This window comes from Ambystoma mexicanum, chromosome 12, assembly GCF_040938575.1.
Source record: "Ambystoma mexicanum isolate Mex_15411 chromosome 12, UKY_AmexF1_1, whole genome shotgun sequence".
NCBI lineage: Eukaryota > Metazoa > Chordata > Amphibia > Caudata > Ambystomatidae > Ambystoma > Ambystoma mexicanum.
The window spans coordinates 67959088-67975652 of NC_090936.1; the positions used below are offsets into that span (position 1 = coordinate 67959088).

At 47.6% G+C, this 16565-nt stretch overlaps 1 protein-coding gene across 4 annotated transcripts in view; it reads left to right on the plus strand.

The window, feature by feature from the left end:
• Positions 1–16565, plus strand: part of NELL2 (neural EGFL like 2) — an 871367-nt gene that overhangs the window by 347863 nt on the left and 506939 nt on the right. For all 4 annotated transcript variants that reach the window (XM_069628010.1, XM_069628008.1, XM_069628011.1 and 1 more), the window contains exon 10: positions 10455–10573. In XM_069628010.1, coding sequence (XP_069484111.1) covers positions 10455–10573 — 119 coding nt within the window. The remainder of the gene's footprint in view (positions 1–10454; positions 10574–16565) is intronic.

Here is a 16565-nt window from a genome sequence, read left to right on the forward strand (position 1 = left end):
ACATCTAGTGGGAGAGCAGCCGCCGCGGTGTCCAGTCATTTCGTCGAAAATAAAAGATCGAATGACCATTTGGTCGAATACCAATTGGTCGAAAAAAAAAAGGTCGAATTTTTTAATTTATTTATTTTTATTTTTTGTTTCGTTTCAGCTGGTAAAAAAAAAATAATAAAGAAAAAGGGGGTTTTTTAAAAAAAATAAAAAAATAAAAATAATCGACCATTTTTTCAACCATTTGGCATTCGACCAAATGGCATTCGATCATTTGGTTTTCGACCAAATGACTGGTAACCGCCGCCGCTATATCTAGGAGTGAACCCCGACCGCAACCTCATCTAGGGGAGCCACATTGCAGATACTCAACAGAAAGCTTCTAGTAAGCTTGCAGGGCTGTACCCACTCTTGAAGCCAAGATTTATGGCTAGCCACAGTAAAGTCAACGTCTACAAGGTGATTATAAGACCCACCCTGACATACGGCCTCCCTGGCATGTAGTATCTGTACAGAAACACACCGGAAGACTCCAAAAGTAGCCAAACAAAGACCTGAGGTTAGCGGTGAGAGCCCCTGGTATTACAGCAGACCTGCACAGGGAGCTGGGCATCGAGATTCATGAAAATCTAGTGAAAGGGAAACAGGAATTTCTGCCAAGGACCGGATCAGCACTAGGATAGCTCAGGGGCAACGCGCTCATCTTGGAAGCCAGATGACGCGGCGCAACACAGGCTCGATCACCGGGTCCACGCTTAGAACCCTTTGGGTACTAAGCGCGTTATAAATAACCAATTACAATTACAACATCAAACCGACTGTTCAAGAAACTTGCTACCATTACTGCAAATTCTTTTGACCGCTACCCACGGCTCATCACAGTGCTGACCCTGTGAAACCAAATTCTCTGCAGCAAGATAACACAGATCAGGAAACAACTCAAGCCATGACTAAACTTTCAACCAGGGACATTGGAGCAATGAGGCTCAGCCTCGGTATCCAACACCACTGACAGATCGAAACTGTCAGGAACAGCAGAGAGTGTCACGCTGTCGCTTACCGCGGTCACACCCACATGCTCGCTCGCTCATGCGTTCCTGCTTATTCCTTACTAGGGTGCTGCGCCAAGGGAAATATCAATAGCGCACAATTACAATATCTAAGGCTGCGTTTGACAGGACAGCTCATTGAAATGATTTTGTTCATTGTTTATGTTGCCGTGACATGTCATTTCAAGAAGTGACTTAGTGTTTTTTTAAAGACTTAATTTATAGTTTTTGCCATCAATATGCCAGAACAATTTTAACAAAAATCTGAGCAATGACATCATCAACAGAATAATCCACAGTCTGTGCTTCCCCTTTTCTACGTGCAGCGCAGTCTCAAGCGCCCCAGGGTTGTGTTATCACAGCCTTGATAGGTTGCACATTAGGAGGGTCTGTCTCAGATCAATGAGACCCCTTTCAGCATCGCGGGTCAGTAGAAGTAGTCCCCCCATCACTACCATAGTCTGCAAAGGAGGACCAGGGATCAGGAAATGTCTGATACTTGTCGGTGACAAGTGCAGCATTTTTCTCCAATGCTAGGATCTCCCACACTTTGATCCATCACTGTATCATAGTGGACCCCGTTGGGTCTTTACACTGCCAAGCCACCGTGAGTCTTGATGCCTGTAATAGATGGGATGGAAGGGCTGCACTTGGCCCCGACATGGGGTATACATCTTCCTGGCCCCTATTTCCCAGTCCAACTACGGCAGGCTTGAGGGGCGAGACCCAATTTGGTATCTGTTTGATGCGAGACAGAACCTCTTTCCAAAATATTTGCAGCATTGGGCACCTCGACCACATGTGGCCAAGATCGCCCTTCACCCCCAACCACTCCAGTACTGATGGGGATACTCCGGTTTCATCTTGTGAATCCTTAGGGGGATCAAATACCATCGAAAGCAAACCTGGTGTGCGTTCTCTTTGACTAGGGAGCGTTTGGAGGATGTCCTAAATATTCAGCCGGTCCTCCTGCATAATTGTGACTGCCATTTCTTCCTCGCATTTCCTCATATACTAAAGAGCGTCGTGTGGGCTGTCTCTCTGTAGGAGCTGATACACTTTGGAAATTCTCTTAGTCCCCAACCCATCATTCATGGTAATCTCCAACCCGGTCGATGCTCGGGTACCAGCTTTGATCCTCCTCTTCAGGCTGCGCTGCTCCCTCTGCTTCCTGCCCAGCGACTAGCAGATGGGCCCCGTCACAGAATGGTGCCAGGTCCCCACACTCCAGCGGGCGTGAGCCCTGCGAATGGGCTCCTACACAAGGGGATCCTCACCCCATTTATCCTTCGGAGCCTCCCGCTTCTAGCACTGCTTCCTTCAGAGGGGGGAGTCCCAGTGTAGCGGAAAAAGGGCATACGGGATCCGCACCGCTCCTCTCGGTGCTGGGAGTCTGCTCCTCAGCCGTTGGGAGCAGCTACATCCCAGAGCAGAGGAGTTGCACAGGTCGGAGTTCTCTCAGCTACGGGGGAGTGCGACTACAGCGGTCCTCCGCTCTGCCACGCCCCGTGACTTTCTGTTTTACATTGTATATTTCACTTATAAATCTTAACCATGCAAAGAGCTAAACGTTGCTGAATTTTCTTGTCTTTTTCTAGGTGATCGTAACAAGTTTACCAATTCAATCCTTTTTGATTGACAGTTGGTTGTTGTGGTAAAGTAATGCACACATTGGCAGACCGCTTATTTTATTTCAGATCTATTTAGGTTGAGTTATAGTTCATTATAATTATACTTGTTCTTTTATAACGCGCACTCTCATTGTTGCAATTTTTCTTTAAAACCCCTGCTGCAGTATCACTTGTGGTATGGTTTAGATCTCTCACTAAGTGATCTAGGGCTAACCTTAACTCGGTCCAAGGGATGCGCTAGAAAAAAAAGCGGGGACTAGCAAACTCAGTACCAAACCCAATCATTAGACATGAGTTTGGCTTAATCTCCCTGGCAACCAGAACCAAGTGGAGGAAAATGGCTGAGTTCGCCAAATTACTAAACCTGCCTTCAATTGGTCCCTTTACCAAAGTTGGGGAGAAGATCTGACAAGAGCATCAGGTGCAACTATTACAGAGTTTAGGGCACAGATGAGTGAAATACCCGTAATCATTGGCTCCTCTAAAGAAGGGCTTATTATCAGCATAGCCACAGCGCAGGTCAAGCTCTTGGGCAGCTACTACAGACCAGTTCGACACATACACTTTGTATAGCGAGTGTGCTAAATTCCACACAAACGTCTCCCTTAGGTATGTGGCAATACACTAGTCCCTGTCCTTTCCCATAGCCACTAACTAGCCTAATGCACCTGCTCAAGGAGCAGGCAAGTGGTGGCACAGGTGGCATGGCCTGCCACAGGACAAGTGTCCGCCTCTTCGAGAGACACGCCCCAGCTTGCTAACCTTGTGCCTATCTGCTGTGCTCTCTGGGCTGCAGACACGGCCAGTCTGTGGCAGTGGAGGCAACGCACAGGCCATGAAAATCGGTGGTGACAGAGTGAGCTCCCTGACTCCTTCCCAAGCCCAGGAACGCCAGCCTACCAGGGCATGGCTAGAGCCGCGAGCTACTTGGTGGCTGTCCAGGTTAGGAGCTGCAGAGCTTGCATGGCCAGAGCCACGAGCTACTTGGAGGCTGTCCAGGTTAGGAGCTGCAAAGCTTGCATGGCCAGAGCCGCAAGCTTCTTGGAGGCTTTCCAGGTTAGGAGCTGCAAAGCTTGCATGGCCAGAGCCGCAAGCTACTTGGAGGCTGTCCAGGTTAGGAGCTGCAGAGCTTGCATTGCCAGAGCCGCGAGCTACTTGGAGGCTGTCCAGGTTAGGAGCTGCAAAGCTTGCATGGCCAGAGCCGCAAGCTTCTTGGAGGCTGTCCAGGTTAGGAGCTGCAGAGCTTGCATGGCCAGAGCCACAATCTCTTTGGAGGCTGTACAGGCTAGGAGCTGCAGAGCTTGCATGGCCAGAGCCACAATCTCCTTGGAGGCTGTACAGCTACTTGGAGGCTGTCCAGGTTACGAGCTGCAGAGCTTGCATGGCTAGAGCTGCGAGCTCCTTGGAGGCTGTCCAGGTTAGGAGCTGCAGAGCTTGCATGGCCAGAGCCGCGAGCTACTTGGAGGCTGTCCAGGTTAGGAGCTGCAAAGCTTGCATGGCCAGAGCCGCAAGCTACTTGGAGGCTGTCCAGGTTAGGAGCTGCAAAGCTTGCATGGCCAGAGCCGCGAGCTACTTGGAGGCTGTCCAGGTTAGGAGCTGCAGAGCTTGCATGGCCAGAGCCACGAGCTACTTGGAGGCTGTCCAGGTTAGGAGCTGCAAAGCTTGCATGGCCAGAGCCGCAAGCTACTTGGTGGCTGTCCAGGTTTCGAGCTGCAGAGCTTGCATGGCCAGAGCCGCAATCTTCTTGGAGGATGTACAGGTTAGGAGCTGAAGAGCTTGCATGGCCAGAGCCACGAGCTACTTGGAGGCTGTCCAGATTAGGAGCTGCAAAGCTTGCATGGCCAGAGCCGCAAGCTACTTGGAGGCTGTCCAGGTTAGGAGCTGCAAAGCTTGCATGGCCAGAGCCGCGAGCTACTTGGAGGCTGTCCAGGTTAGGAGCTGCAGAGCTTGCATGGCCAGAGCCACGAGCTACTTGGAGGCTGTCCAGGTTTCGAGCTGCAGAGCTTGCATGGCCAGAGCCGCAATCTTCTTGGAGGATGTACAGGTTAGGAGCTGAAGAGCTTGCATGGCCAGAGCCACGAGCTACTTGGAGGCTGTCCAGGTTAGGAGCTGCAAAGCTTGCATGGCCAGAGCCGCAAGCTACTTGGAGGCTGTCCAGGTTAGGAGCTGCAAAGCTTGCATGGCCAGAGCCGCGAGCTACTTGGAGGCTGTCCAGGTTAGGAGCTGCAGAGCTTGCATGGCCAGAGCCACGAGCTACTTGGAGGCTGTCCAGGTTAGGAGCTGCAAAGCTTGCATGGCCAGAGCCGCAAGCTACTTGGTGGCTGTCCAGGTTTCGAGCTGCAGAGCTTGCATGGCCAGAGCCGCAATCTTCTTGGAGGATGTACAGGTTAGGAGCTGAAGAGCTTGCATGGCCAGAGCCACGAGCTACTTGGAGGCTGTCCAGGTTAGGAGCTGCAAAGCTTGCATGGCCAGAGCCGCAAGCTACTTGGAGGCTGTCCAGGTTAGGAGCTGCAAAGCTTGCATGGCCAGAGCCGCGAGCTACTTGGAGGCTGTCCAGGTTAGGAGCTGCAGAGCTTGCATGGCCAGAGCCACGAGCTACTTGGAGGCTGTCCAGTTTAGGAGCTGCAAAGCTTGCATGGCCAGAGCCGCAAGCTACTTGGAGGCTGTCCAGGTTAGGAGCTGCAAAGCTTGCATGGCCAGAGCCGCAAGCTTCTTGGAGGCTGTCCAGGTTAGGAGCTGCAGAGCTTGCATGGCCAGAGCCACAATCTCTTTGGAGGCTGTACAGGCTAGGAGCTGCAGAGCTTGCATGGCCAGAGCCACAATCTCCTTGGAGGCTGTACAGCTACTTGGAGGCTGTCCAGGTTACGAGCTGCAGAGCTTGCATGGCTAGAGCCGCGAGCTCCTTGGAGGCTGTCCAGGTTAGGAGCTGCAGAGCTTGCATGGCCAGAGCCGCGAGCTACTTGGAGGCTGTGCAGGTTACAAGCTGCAGAGCTTGCATGGCCAAAGCCGCAAGCTCCTTGGAGGCTGTCCAGGTTACGAGCTGCAGAGCTTGCAGGGCCAGAGCCGCAAGCTACTTGGAGGCTGTCCAGGTTAGGAGCTGCAAAGCTTGCATGGCCAGAGCCGCAAGCTACTTGGTGGCTGTCCAGGTTTCGAGCTGCAGAGCTTGCATGGCCAGAGCCGCAATCTTATTGGAGGATGTACAGGTTAGGAGCTGAAGAGCTTGCATGGCCAGAGCCATGAGCTACTTGGAGGCTGTCCAGGTTAGGAGCTGCAAAGCTTGCATGGCCAGAGCCGCAAGCTACTTGGAGGCTGTCCAGGTTAGGAGCTGCAAAGCTTGCATGGCCAGAGCCGCAAGCTTCTTGGAGGCTGTCCAGGTTAGGAGCTGCAGAGCTTGCATGGCCAGAGCCACAATCTCTTTGGAGGCTGTACAGGCTAGGAGCTGCAGAGCTTGCATGGCCAGAGCCACAATCTCCTTGGAGGCTGTACAGCTACTTGGAGGCTGTCCAGGTTACGAGCTGTAGAGCTTGCATGGCTAGAGCCGCGAGCTCCTTGGATGCTGTCCAGGTTAGGAGCTGCAGAGCTTGCATGGCCAGAGCCGCGAGCTACTTGGAGGCTGTCCAGGTTAGGAGCTGCAGAGCTTGCATGGCCAGAGCCGCGAGCTACTTGGAGGCTGTCCAGGTTAGGAGCTGCAGAGCTTGCATGGCCAGAGCCGCGAGCTACTTGGAGGCTGTCCAGGTTAGGAGCTGCAGAGCTTGCATGGCCAGAGCCGCGAGCTACTTGGAGGCTGTCCAGGTTAGGAGCTGCAGAGCTTGCATGGCCAGAGCCGCGAGCTACTTGGAGGCTGTCCAGGTTAGGAGCTGCAGAGCTTGCATGGCCAGAGCCGCGAGCTACTTGGAGGCTGTCCAGGTTAGGAGCTGCAGAGCTTGCATGGCCAGAGCCGCGAGCTACTTGGAGGCTGTCCAGGTTAGGAGCTGCAGAGCTTGCATGGCCAGAGCCGCAAGCTCCTTGGAGGCTGTCCAGGTTAGGAGCTGCAGAGCGTGCATCCGAACCCCGGCCATACCCTGACCCGCGTGGTAGTGATCTCCAAAGCGCAGAACTGAATCTGTGCTCCCAGGGAGATGCTGGTCTCTAATGCCTATATGGAGGTGACCTCTTGTAGGAGCCGTATATTCTTAAGCAATGCTATCATGAAGTTACACTAAGAAACCCCATCCCCGGCATCAAAGGCGGCCAAGTAATCCTGAGGGGGCGCGGGTGTAGGTGTGGGAGAAATATATAGGCTGCACCACTAATGCTGCATCAGTGTCAACTCCCAGGACTGAGCCGTAGTCCCTCAGCCTGCCAGTGGAGGGTGCCCAAGAACAGCTGCTGGGATTCTCCTGACTCCAAGCACGCGCTTGCCTTTCTGCTGCCCTATCACGCCCAAGCATGTGCTACATTGTAATCCATGTTACTGTTTAGGCACCACCAACACTCTAAACAGCTGCAGGAAACGTGACCCTTTTCTCATCAACGCCCGTTTCATGATCCGCCATCTCCTCATTCATTAGTCAGTGAGCAGCCAGCCTTTGCATCGCTCCCTCCTTTTTTCCTCATTCTTTCTCTTTCCTCTTTTTTTCCAAATCCCAATTCGACTCTTCTCCCCACTTTCCCAGTTCTCTTTCTGCACTTGTATAGCTAGCTGCAGGTGGGCCTTTCCTCTGAGCTCCCCTATCACTCTCCACTTGTGCAGACATGGAGCTGGCAAATATTCTGTTTAGGGCAGTGCCTGCAGTCTGTGGCTCTCCAGATGTTTCGGACTATGACTCCAATGATTTATCTACATTGACTGGGCAGTCAAGGGTGCAGACGCCTGGTTTGGGCGGACTGTGACGTGCATGGCAAGGTCTGGTGTTTCTTTATGGTTCTTCTCTGTCACTCACTCACGGCCATTCCGATCCTTATAAGATAGCTTAGTCTGTTAATGTGCCTCCTGCAGAAACCTCTAGGCTACCGATACCTGCAGTCAGAGGTTAGAATTCCAGTGGAAGGACTTTATCAGCCTCTCATCTCTTGGAGTTTGATGAAATAGGCACATTGAGGGATAGCACTTACATTGTAAGGACAAGTAGGCTCGCCCTTTTTGCATAGACTTGCATAATAGCCTGTCAGTTAAGGGGGTAAGGCGAATTCAGACGGTGTGTGCTAAACGCAATGTAGCACTAATAATGATCCTTGGCTCCGCCATAGAGATGGTGTCTTATATTGAGTGGTAAATGATGTCTTGTGAGTCAGCTGGAGTGCTGCAAGGAAAGTGGGAGCGGGAGGGGGGATACCCTGACTGTGTGCCCAACAGCAAACACATGCAACCTCAAAAAATAAAATCACTCGTATTTGGATCCAGTTGCCTGTACACATCGCAAATATGCCAATGTGTGAATCCCAGGGCTGCCTGCCTGTCAGCAGACCCAAAAATATGGGAAGGAAGGAAGGAAGGAAGGAAGGAAGGAAGGAAGGAAGGAAGGAAGGAAGGAAGGAAGGAAGGAAGGAAGGAAGGAAGGAAGGAAGGAAGGAAGGAAGGAAGGAAGGAAGGAAGGAAGGAAGGAAGGAAGGAAGGAAGGAAGGAAGGAAGGAAGGAAGGAAGGAAGGAAGGAAGGAAGGAAGGAAGGAAGGAAGGAAGGAAGGAAGGAAGGAAGGAAGGAAGGAAGGAAGGAAGGAAGGAAGGAAGGAAGGAAGGAAGGAAGGAAGGAAGGAAGGAAGGAAGGAAGGAAGGAAGGAAGGAAGGAAGGAAGGAAGGAAGGAAGGAAGGAAGGAAGGAAGGAAGGAAGGAAGGAAGGAAGGAAGGAAGGAAGGAAGGAAGGAAGGAAGGAAGGAAGGAAGGAAGGAAGGATTTCCAGTGCCTTTTTTCAGGATAATGTAAGCAAAACAATGTGCACTGGACAAAATGTCCTCTAGTCCATTTCCATTTTTTTTTCGGGAGCACAGATGACGGCTTTATTGTTATAAAACCAAAGTGATGCATGGAGTGCCCCTTCCAGTCTTCTTTACATGAGTAAAAGCCAATAGTGACTAGGTCAGACCAAGTCACTGATTACTGGGTTTAAAGCGCACCTGTATAGGCAGCAGCAGCTCACCTGCTGTCTAGTTTGGTCCCGAGAAGACTAATTACCATAGAAAACCATCATAAATCCCATGTAACAAAGGATGCTCCTTCCAATGAAACCTGACAAGAGAAAAGGAAGCAGCTGAGACTCTGCAAACTTATTGACCCCCTGCTCAGAAGTGGCATGGAAGTTCTTTCCACCAAATCACTGTGTGCATCCGCCAATGCCATTTCCCTCTCTACACACCATTAGTTTAAGCTGTGGCCAGTGATGCTTTAGCGCCACCTTTGAGCCAAAACCATATGTTATGTTATTTCATGTGTCACTTTTATAGTGTCTACTGCTATTGGTATGGCCTCGAAGCGCTGTGGGATTCAACGCCCTTCGGAAGAACTCTAGTCAGAGATGTTAAGAGTTGAAGAAATGATTTGTAAAATGCGTGTGTGCCTTTTAGCCAGCACGAAGGTGGGCAGGGAGTGGCTGCATCCCTTGCAGCAAACCACAGTTATCAGGTGAGGGAATGAGTGCCGTGACAAATTTCCAGGGGAGTGGGATAGTCACAAGGGCCAGATTATGTGAATGGCTGGTCTGAATTTTGCAGGCGTCTCAGCTGTACTCTGTTGGATGAGGTGATGCGTGTTTTGGGTGTGTGTAATCGAGTAGTGTTTACCGAGAGGTATGCAGGTGAGTGGGCGGTGCTCGTCCAGGATACGGCTATGCTTTGTAGTATGCGAGCATGGCAGTGGAAAACAGTAGCAAAATACAGTTGGAAAAGCCACACCCAGGAACGTAAGGGAAGAAAAGCAAGTATGGCAGTGGCGAACATTGGCAAAATAGCGTTGCCCATGTGATGGTACCCCATTGGCATATGAAGGCTATAGCGGTGAAATGGCGTGAGCACTTGAACATATCATGCCAATTGCTGCATCTCTGTTTTTCGCATACGCCAGATCGAGGCAGGGTCACTCATTTAGGGGACCAGCAATGACTAACAGCAATTAGCATCGTGTTACTTCCATGAAGAAAACCACGCCATACGCATTTTGAATCAATGCATGATGCGTCATCATACCTGTTACCTACCAGATACTAAAACGGATACTTTACTGGGCTAACGCAGCCAGGATACATGCGAGCCACGGACCATTTTTTGTGCCTTGAAAAAGACAGATGACGTCGAAACACGTGTCGGCACAATCAGCTCTGACTATGGAATAAAAAGCTCCTTGGCATTTCAGTCACTATATGTTACTCATTTTTGTTACGCTGTTGCAGTTATTTTGTTAATGCCAGCGCATGTATATGGAATCAAGATGTTTTTCTTTTAGCATGCTAATAAGTTTGCAATGCCCATATGTCAATGTTTATTTAATGGGGCAATGATGAGTGCCCGATACCCAAGCAAAGATGGCCCCTCATTCGGACAGTACTATGACATGGAAGACGTGTGCAGACACCTGTGCAACCTCCCTTTACATATGTATGTAAATCATGTAATTATATTCTAATATATTTAAATTGTATGCATGAATATTAAATTGTTCTTAGTGATTCTATCTTGCACAGCTATCATTTTCTCCTCAGAAAAAGTAATCTTTTTGATTGCATTTCCAATTCTCAGGACGTGCAGGTGGTAGCGTTTTGCAAATGGTTCCTCTTATTGCATTTGAGCGTCTTAATGTGATTATTTTTTTTTTTGACAGCTGTGTGTACATTCCGAAGTAAAACATACCTGACAGGAGAGAGGGAAGCGGTCTATTCCAGCGGTGGAGCATGTGTTCTTTATGAGTGCAAGGTCAGGCCATGGAAACGCCAACAAGAAGTAAGACCACTTTCAAGTGCTCCTATGCATCCAAGGTACGACGTCCTTTCATCGCCTGCATTTCCATCCCCTGGCATCTTAACGTGCATATTACAACGAATATGCCCATCGCATTTTTTAAGGGGGTTGTGGGAAAGGGCAGGAAACGGTTTGGGCGGGTAGGCAATAGCCAAAGATAAGTGTGGGAGGGAGCTTTGGGGGTGGGGGAGCTTGGGGGTGGGCCCCCCAAAAAACCAATGAGCGTTTTCGTTGTAAAGTACACGTTAAAATGACAGGGTATGAAATTGCAGGCGATGAATTGAGATGGAAACGCATCCGATTGTTAATGTTAAACAAACGTGAAACAAGAGGTCTAGGCGTACGGTGTAAGGTGTGTGTGTGTGTGTGTGTAAGTTGCACAAACGAATAAGTAGCCGAGGTATTTGCATCAAACTCGTCTTTTGTCCATGGTTGACATTTGAGGATGCCTGTTGAAACTTTGCTTTACTTTGGAAAACTACATAAGTAAGTCCACCGTTACCCCAAAAAGACCAGACACCTGCCAAGCTCGAATGGACGAGCAGTCCATCTCCTAGCTGGCCCCTTACCTCTGGAATAGCGAACCAGGCCATATTAGGAGTATTGGCAGCTGTGGTAGGTCCGAAGCCGGTGCCATATTCACAATGATTTTATTTAAGTAATAATGAAAATACCTATCTCTCCTGATGCTAAGGGTTTCCCTACCTAACGTAACTAAACTGTGGTGCTAGTCATAAGTCATTAAATCCAAAGTAAATAGTCTGTCCCCTGCCTAAAAAAGCGAAGCGACTCCAGCCCTGCCACGAATACAAACACAACAAAAGACCAGGAGCATGACTCCTTCTCCTGGGATGCTTTTCAGCACAGTTCCTTTCAGTAATGTATCTTCAACTAGTCTCTGGCTACGCAGCACAAACATGTAATAAACATCCATTTAACTCAAAAGCTAAATAAATAACGTCAATAAAAAAAATGTCATGCAGCGCAAAAGAAAAAGAATATCAAAATACCAAGCAGCATTGCAAAAAAAGATGTTCTTCAAAGCCACATTCAACACCTCTCGGTCTAAATTGGACAGTCACAGTAGCTTCTACAAAATGGCCGAAGCTAAAACAGAGCTTTCTTCGGAATGCATCCCAAAGCATCTAATAAACACTCGGGAGGATAGCTCAGGGGCAACGCGCTCACCTTGGAAGCAAGACGACACGGAGCAACACAGGTTCCATCCCCTGGGTCCGCGCTTAGAAACCTCTCCATATTAAGTGTGTTATAAATAAGCAATTACAGTTACCATAGGGACCCTCTGCATACTGGGCTACAATCGCTGTCATTTTAAGGTGCTATGAGTATATTTACATGGACTTGTGCCCTATTGAAGTGAACTCAACTCCCAGGAGTGCAGGTGCACACACATCTGAAAAGCTTATTTTATTGAAAATAATTGCACTGGATAGTGCTTAGTGTAAAGTATCAAAAAAGATCATTTGGGCAAATCAAAAATGAAAACACAATCTGCATGTTGAAATAATTCTGTTTATTTGGTCTAAGAGATAAAAGATACATTGTCACAGTGTATTCATTGTCCTCTCTGTTATAATGGCACTGTGGGCTGAGAATAATGTAATGTGAAGATGCCCACAGCATTGGTCATTATTTATGACTACTTGAAGGTGTTTCCTCCATGTCTCTTTAGTGTTGCAAGAACACTCCAAGTCAAAGTAAAAAGTTAAGAAAATGCTTGTGCCCCAAGTCATGCAAAAACTGGGGACATCCTTAAGCCAAGCTGGTGAGGGTGGTATCTTATTTGTTTGGAGAAGGGAGCTTCCGAGCAAAACAAGTTCTGGAATAAAACCTGGTCATTGGGATGCTGGCTGGTTGCCCTCGCCCATCATTACGATGGCATTTTTTCTACTTAGTGCCAAAACCTTCTGGTTGTAGACTAAAAGACTGTTGTGAAAGATTTTTCTACAAAACCCATATTTGCTGGTTTTTCATCAGTGTACTTGTAGTATCCCAAAACAGAAGAAGCTTCACTTTGCAGATATTTCTGTATACAGAAATGTTTCCTTGGCTTGCAACTTCTTCAGGGCATTGGCGTTGTCTTGGGCTGTCAGACAGGATCTTACTTGAGGGATTTCCAAAGAAAACATGTTATTACTTGACTGGAAACGTATTATGAGGCAGCGTTAATGAGGCCCGGCCTTGAGCCACCGTGTCTGTGCAAGGGACAAGGCGGCTTTATCCTAGGACATTGACCGGTCTTCCAGAGGTGGCCACATAGCAGAGCCTGTGGGCGCCTCCGGCTTGATCTTTCGAGTGTAGAGATACAGGCAGTGATTGGAGATAGTGCGTGGAGGCTGTATCCTAAAATGCTGACTGGTCTTATCAGACGTGGCCAGACATCAACCACTGTCGGTGACACTGGCTTGTGAAAACATCTAGCTCTTGGAGTGCATAGATGCTGCAAGTGATGGGAGATACTCCATGGAGGCTGGCTGCAAGGGCAATGTTATTGTTCCTGCAGGACTCCAGTGGATGCTTTCCCAGTAACATTATTTTGCTGAGTTGTTGTCTTTTGACAGAATCGCTCCCTGTTAATTTTCCAATAAACCAGCATCTTTGTATTGAAATTCGTTATAAAATTAATGGAATTCTGAAGACCCCAAAAGCCTTGCTGAATTCCTATCTCCAACCCAAATTTCCCACTCCATTCTGCAACAGTTCCTATGGAATATGGGAGCAGAAATGTCACTGCCAGAGGGAGCAGAGGCTGGAGCAGCCTTGCTCTGCAAACTTTCTAATCCCACTTTATAATTAATAATTTGAGAAGGAAGGATAGTGCTTCACGTCACAATCCACAAGCCTGTAAGTGCTGTAATTACAGGTGTTATTATCTTTATTACCGCATATTGAATGGTACTTGTTTTTTCATCCCTGGAAGTGTGGGGTAAAATGTAGCCCCCTATGCCATAGATAAAGAGTTAAAAATTAAGTTCTGAGGACTCACCAGAGCAAAAGGCCAGCACAGAAATGATGTCAGACATAAGGCCTAGTGAACCTAAATCGCAAAGGAAAGAAATGTGCCCAATGCATTTCATGAAGGGAAAGAAAAACGCATGGAAATTATGTTTTGACAATCTATGGAGAGCTGCACCAACAAATATGGAAACCGCAGTGCATAGTACCTTCAATGGGATGCCAGAATTGTGTTTCAAGCAGCCGCAGTGAAACTGAGCTTTTTACGTGTGCAATAAATAAAAAGAAAGTCATTTTCATTTTTCCCTCATCTAGATTACCCATACGCCCAGCCAAATGCCCACCAGGCTTTCAGGCTTGGGCATGGTGTTCTCATGTACATGTACCATTCAGAAATAATATATATATTTTTAAATTGTGTGCCGTATAAGATGTCATTTAAAGCCATTGTGTGTTAGATTGAAAGGCAATTTGCTGCGGACCATTTCTTCAGATGTGAAACTAAACCCCAGGACCTCCCCCTGTTGCCCTGGGGATTCAGGCCTGGTTGCCTACAATCCATCAGTGCCCTTCCTTAAAAATACAAGCAGGAATACTTTTGAGATCAGAAATGCATTGGAGACCAGATAAAGCCAGCTCTGTTCTGGCAGCCCTGGTGACCTCCAGGTCACAAGTCCCATAAAAAGTGCATTAGTGTGGCCATTAGACAGCCCTGCTTACGTCATGTGGCTGAAAAGGAGAAGTGAGCCTTTAAATAGGTGGGGTCCGGAGAAACAAATGAGGGAAACTACAGCTTCACCTAAAATAGGAGTAATGCATTTGATCGCATAAAATCGCACAACAGTCATTCCAAGCTTTTATAAAAGGTGACAGTCAACTCCTTCTAACCATGCTAAAACGATTTTGGTGGAAAAACTCAACTAAAGTTATTATTGAACATGTGATTTGGGCCTTCCAATGATTACCAGAAATGCAAAAGTTGATAAAAGTATGCCAATCATAATTAATATGATGCCTGGAAAGGGCATAATTTTCACTTATATGGTTCATGAGTAAAGGAAGAAAAACTGTATCTCTGCACAGAAAGGACGTGCAGACTCCAAACTAGTCTCATCTGATTCACCTCAAAATATACTTCTCAAAAATGTATTCATACATGTAAAGTTTTGGAAATTAAAGGTACATGCCATGTTGAGATATTTTGAGTTCAAAAACATGACTGAGCACATCTGCCAAAGGGGGGATGATGAAGCTCTCCCCTCCCACAGCTAACCCGAGCCAATCCCTTTTGTGGCAATCATGACAAGTTAGTGATGTAATTCGCCCTATAACTAAGCCAGTTTGCATCAGAGCTAGGATCTCTCACTAACTCCAAGAGGTGACCTTCTGCCGAAATCTGTTGAGAAACATACCAGCAGTCAGAGGCCTAATCTTGCAGTGGAGCCAGGAGACAGAGAAACTGATTTGGGAACCGTTGAAGGAAAAGAGAGGAGATCTTTGACTGACCTCCCTTGCTGTCCCAGCAGTGTGTTCTGATGCTCAGTCCAGACCTCTCCTGTAAGTAGAAACCCCAAAACCCTAGATTGTATAGGCCCTATATTTTTCAAGCAGTGTTTTAGTTATTTCTCCTTTGAAAAAATCCCCTGTTTGCCTGTGTAGATCCTTGGCATAGTTATCAAAGTAAATCAATTAATTCCCCTATTGCATTCACAGGATCTGTATTGTTGGCATTCAAAACCAACACTCTTTTCCCAGTGTGTTTTGAGCCGGTATAGTCATAAATATTTGCCAGAAGAATTAACCCCATAGCCTTGTTCCACGTGTGTGCTCAGGGTGTAAAAACGAAATTCCTCACTGATCCCCTTCATGTTAAATCAGAGGTGGGAAGCCCAGTAGTGCCTGTGCATATGCAAGGTGCAAAACAAAGTTGTCCCTGTGTACCCATTGTGCTCTGCAAAATGATTTTCCCATTTGCGTTTCTCTCATTCACATTGCAATTGTGCTTAACACTACAAAACCGATTTTCCCATTGTGCACTAACCAAAACCCCAAAGCCCTATGTGGTATTGTTAGGGGTAGCAAAACAAATGCTTCCCATTGCCTTTCTGTCTCCCCTATTGGTTTGGTGATCAAATCTTCCAAAATCCGATTTTCCCATTGTGTGCTGACTAAACGCCAAAGCCCTGCCTGTGCTTTTGATGTGTGGCAAAATTAATTTCCATGGCTTTTCTTCCTGTTATATTGTTACGATGAGTTAGACCCTAAATCCGATTTCCCATTGTGTTCCCACTCCCTGCCACTGCCTTCCATTCAAAAGAGTGAAGCCCAATTGATGTTTGGAAGGTGAGGGTTGCTGGGCGAAAAGCATAACCCTGTTTGAAAACACTGTGTCTTGAACTGTTATTGTCTTGTATGGGTGGGTTATTTAAAAGGAATCAATTGTAATTGCATATTTTAGGGCCTTATCTGTAGGCAGAAATTATGTACAGAAATGTTTTTGTTTTTTGTGTTGCCATAACATTGGTGGCTGATGTAATCTATTTGTGATATCTGTCTAAATAAATAAATAAATAAATCTATTCTTAATACACACTGGCCTGGTTCCTAGTCCACTGTGGCACTGTGTATTTGTTGAGGTTGTGTGCAAGACAGGTTGGAGGCCTTTCCACATTGAACTCTTAAAAAAAATCAAAAGCTCTTTATTGTGGGCCACATTCATTGTGGGGGAAGGAGCTCTCTGACTTGGGTGTGACTGTGCAATAAACCGCAACAGAAGGATTCAATGCTAAATCGGCCATGACCGGAAGGATACAATGGCAAGTTGGCTATGAACGGAAGGATGCATTGCTATATTTGCAATGACCGGCAGGATAAAATGCTATGTCGGCCAGGACCGGAAGAATACAATGCTAAATTGGCAATGACCGGAAGGATACAATGCTAAATCGGCTATGACCGGAAGAATACAATGCTAAGTCGGCTATGACCGGAAGGATAC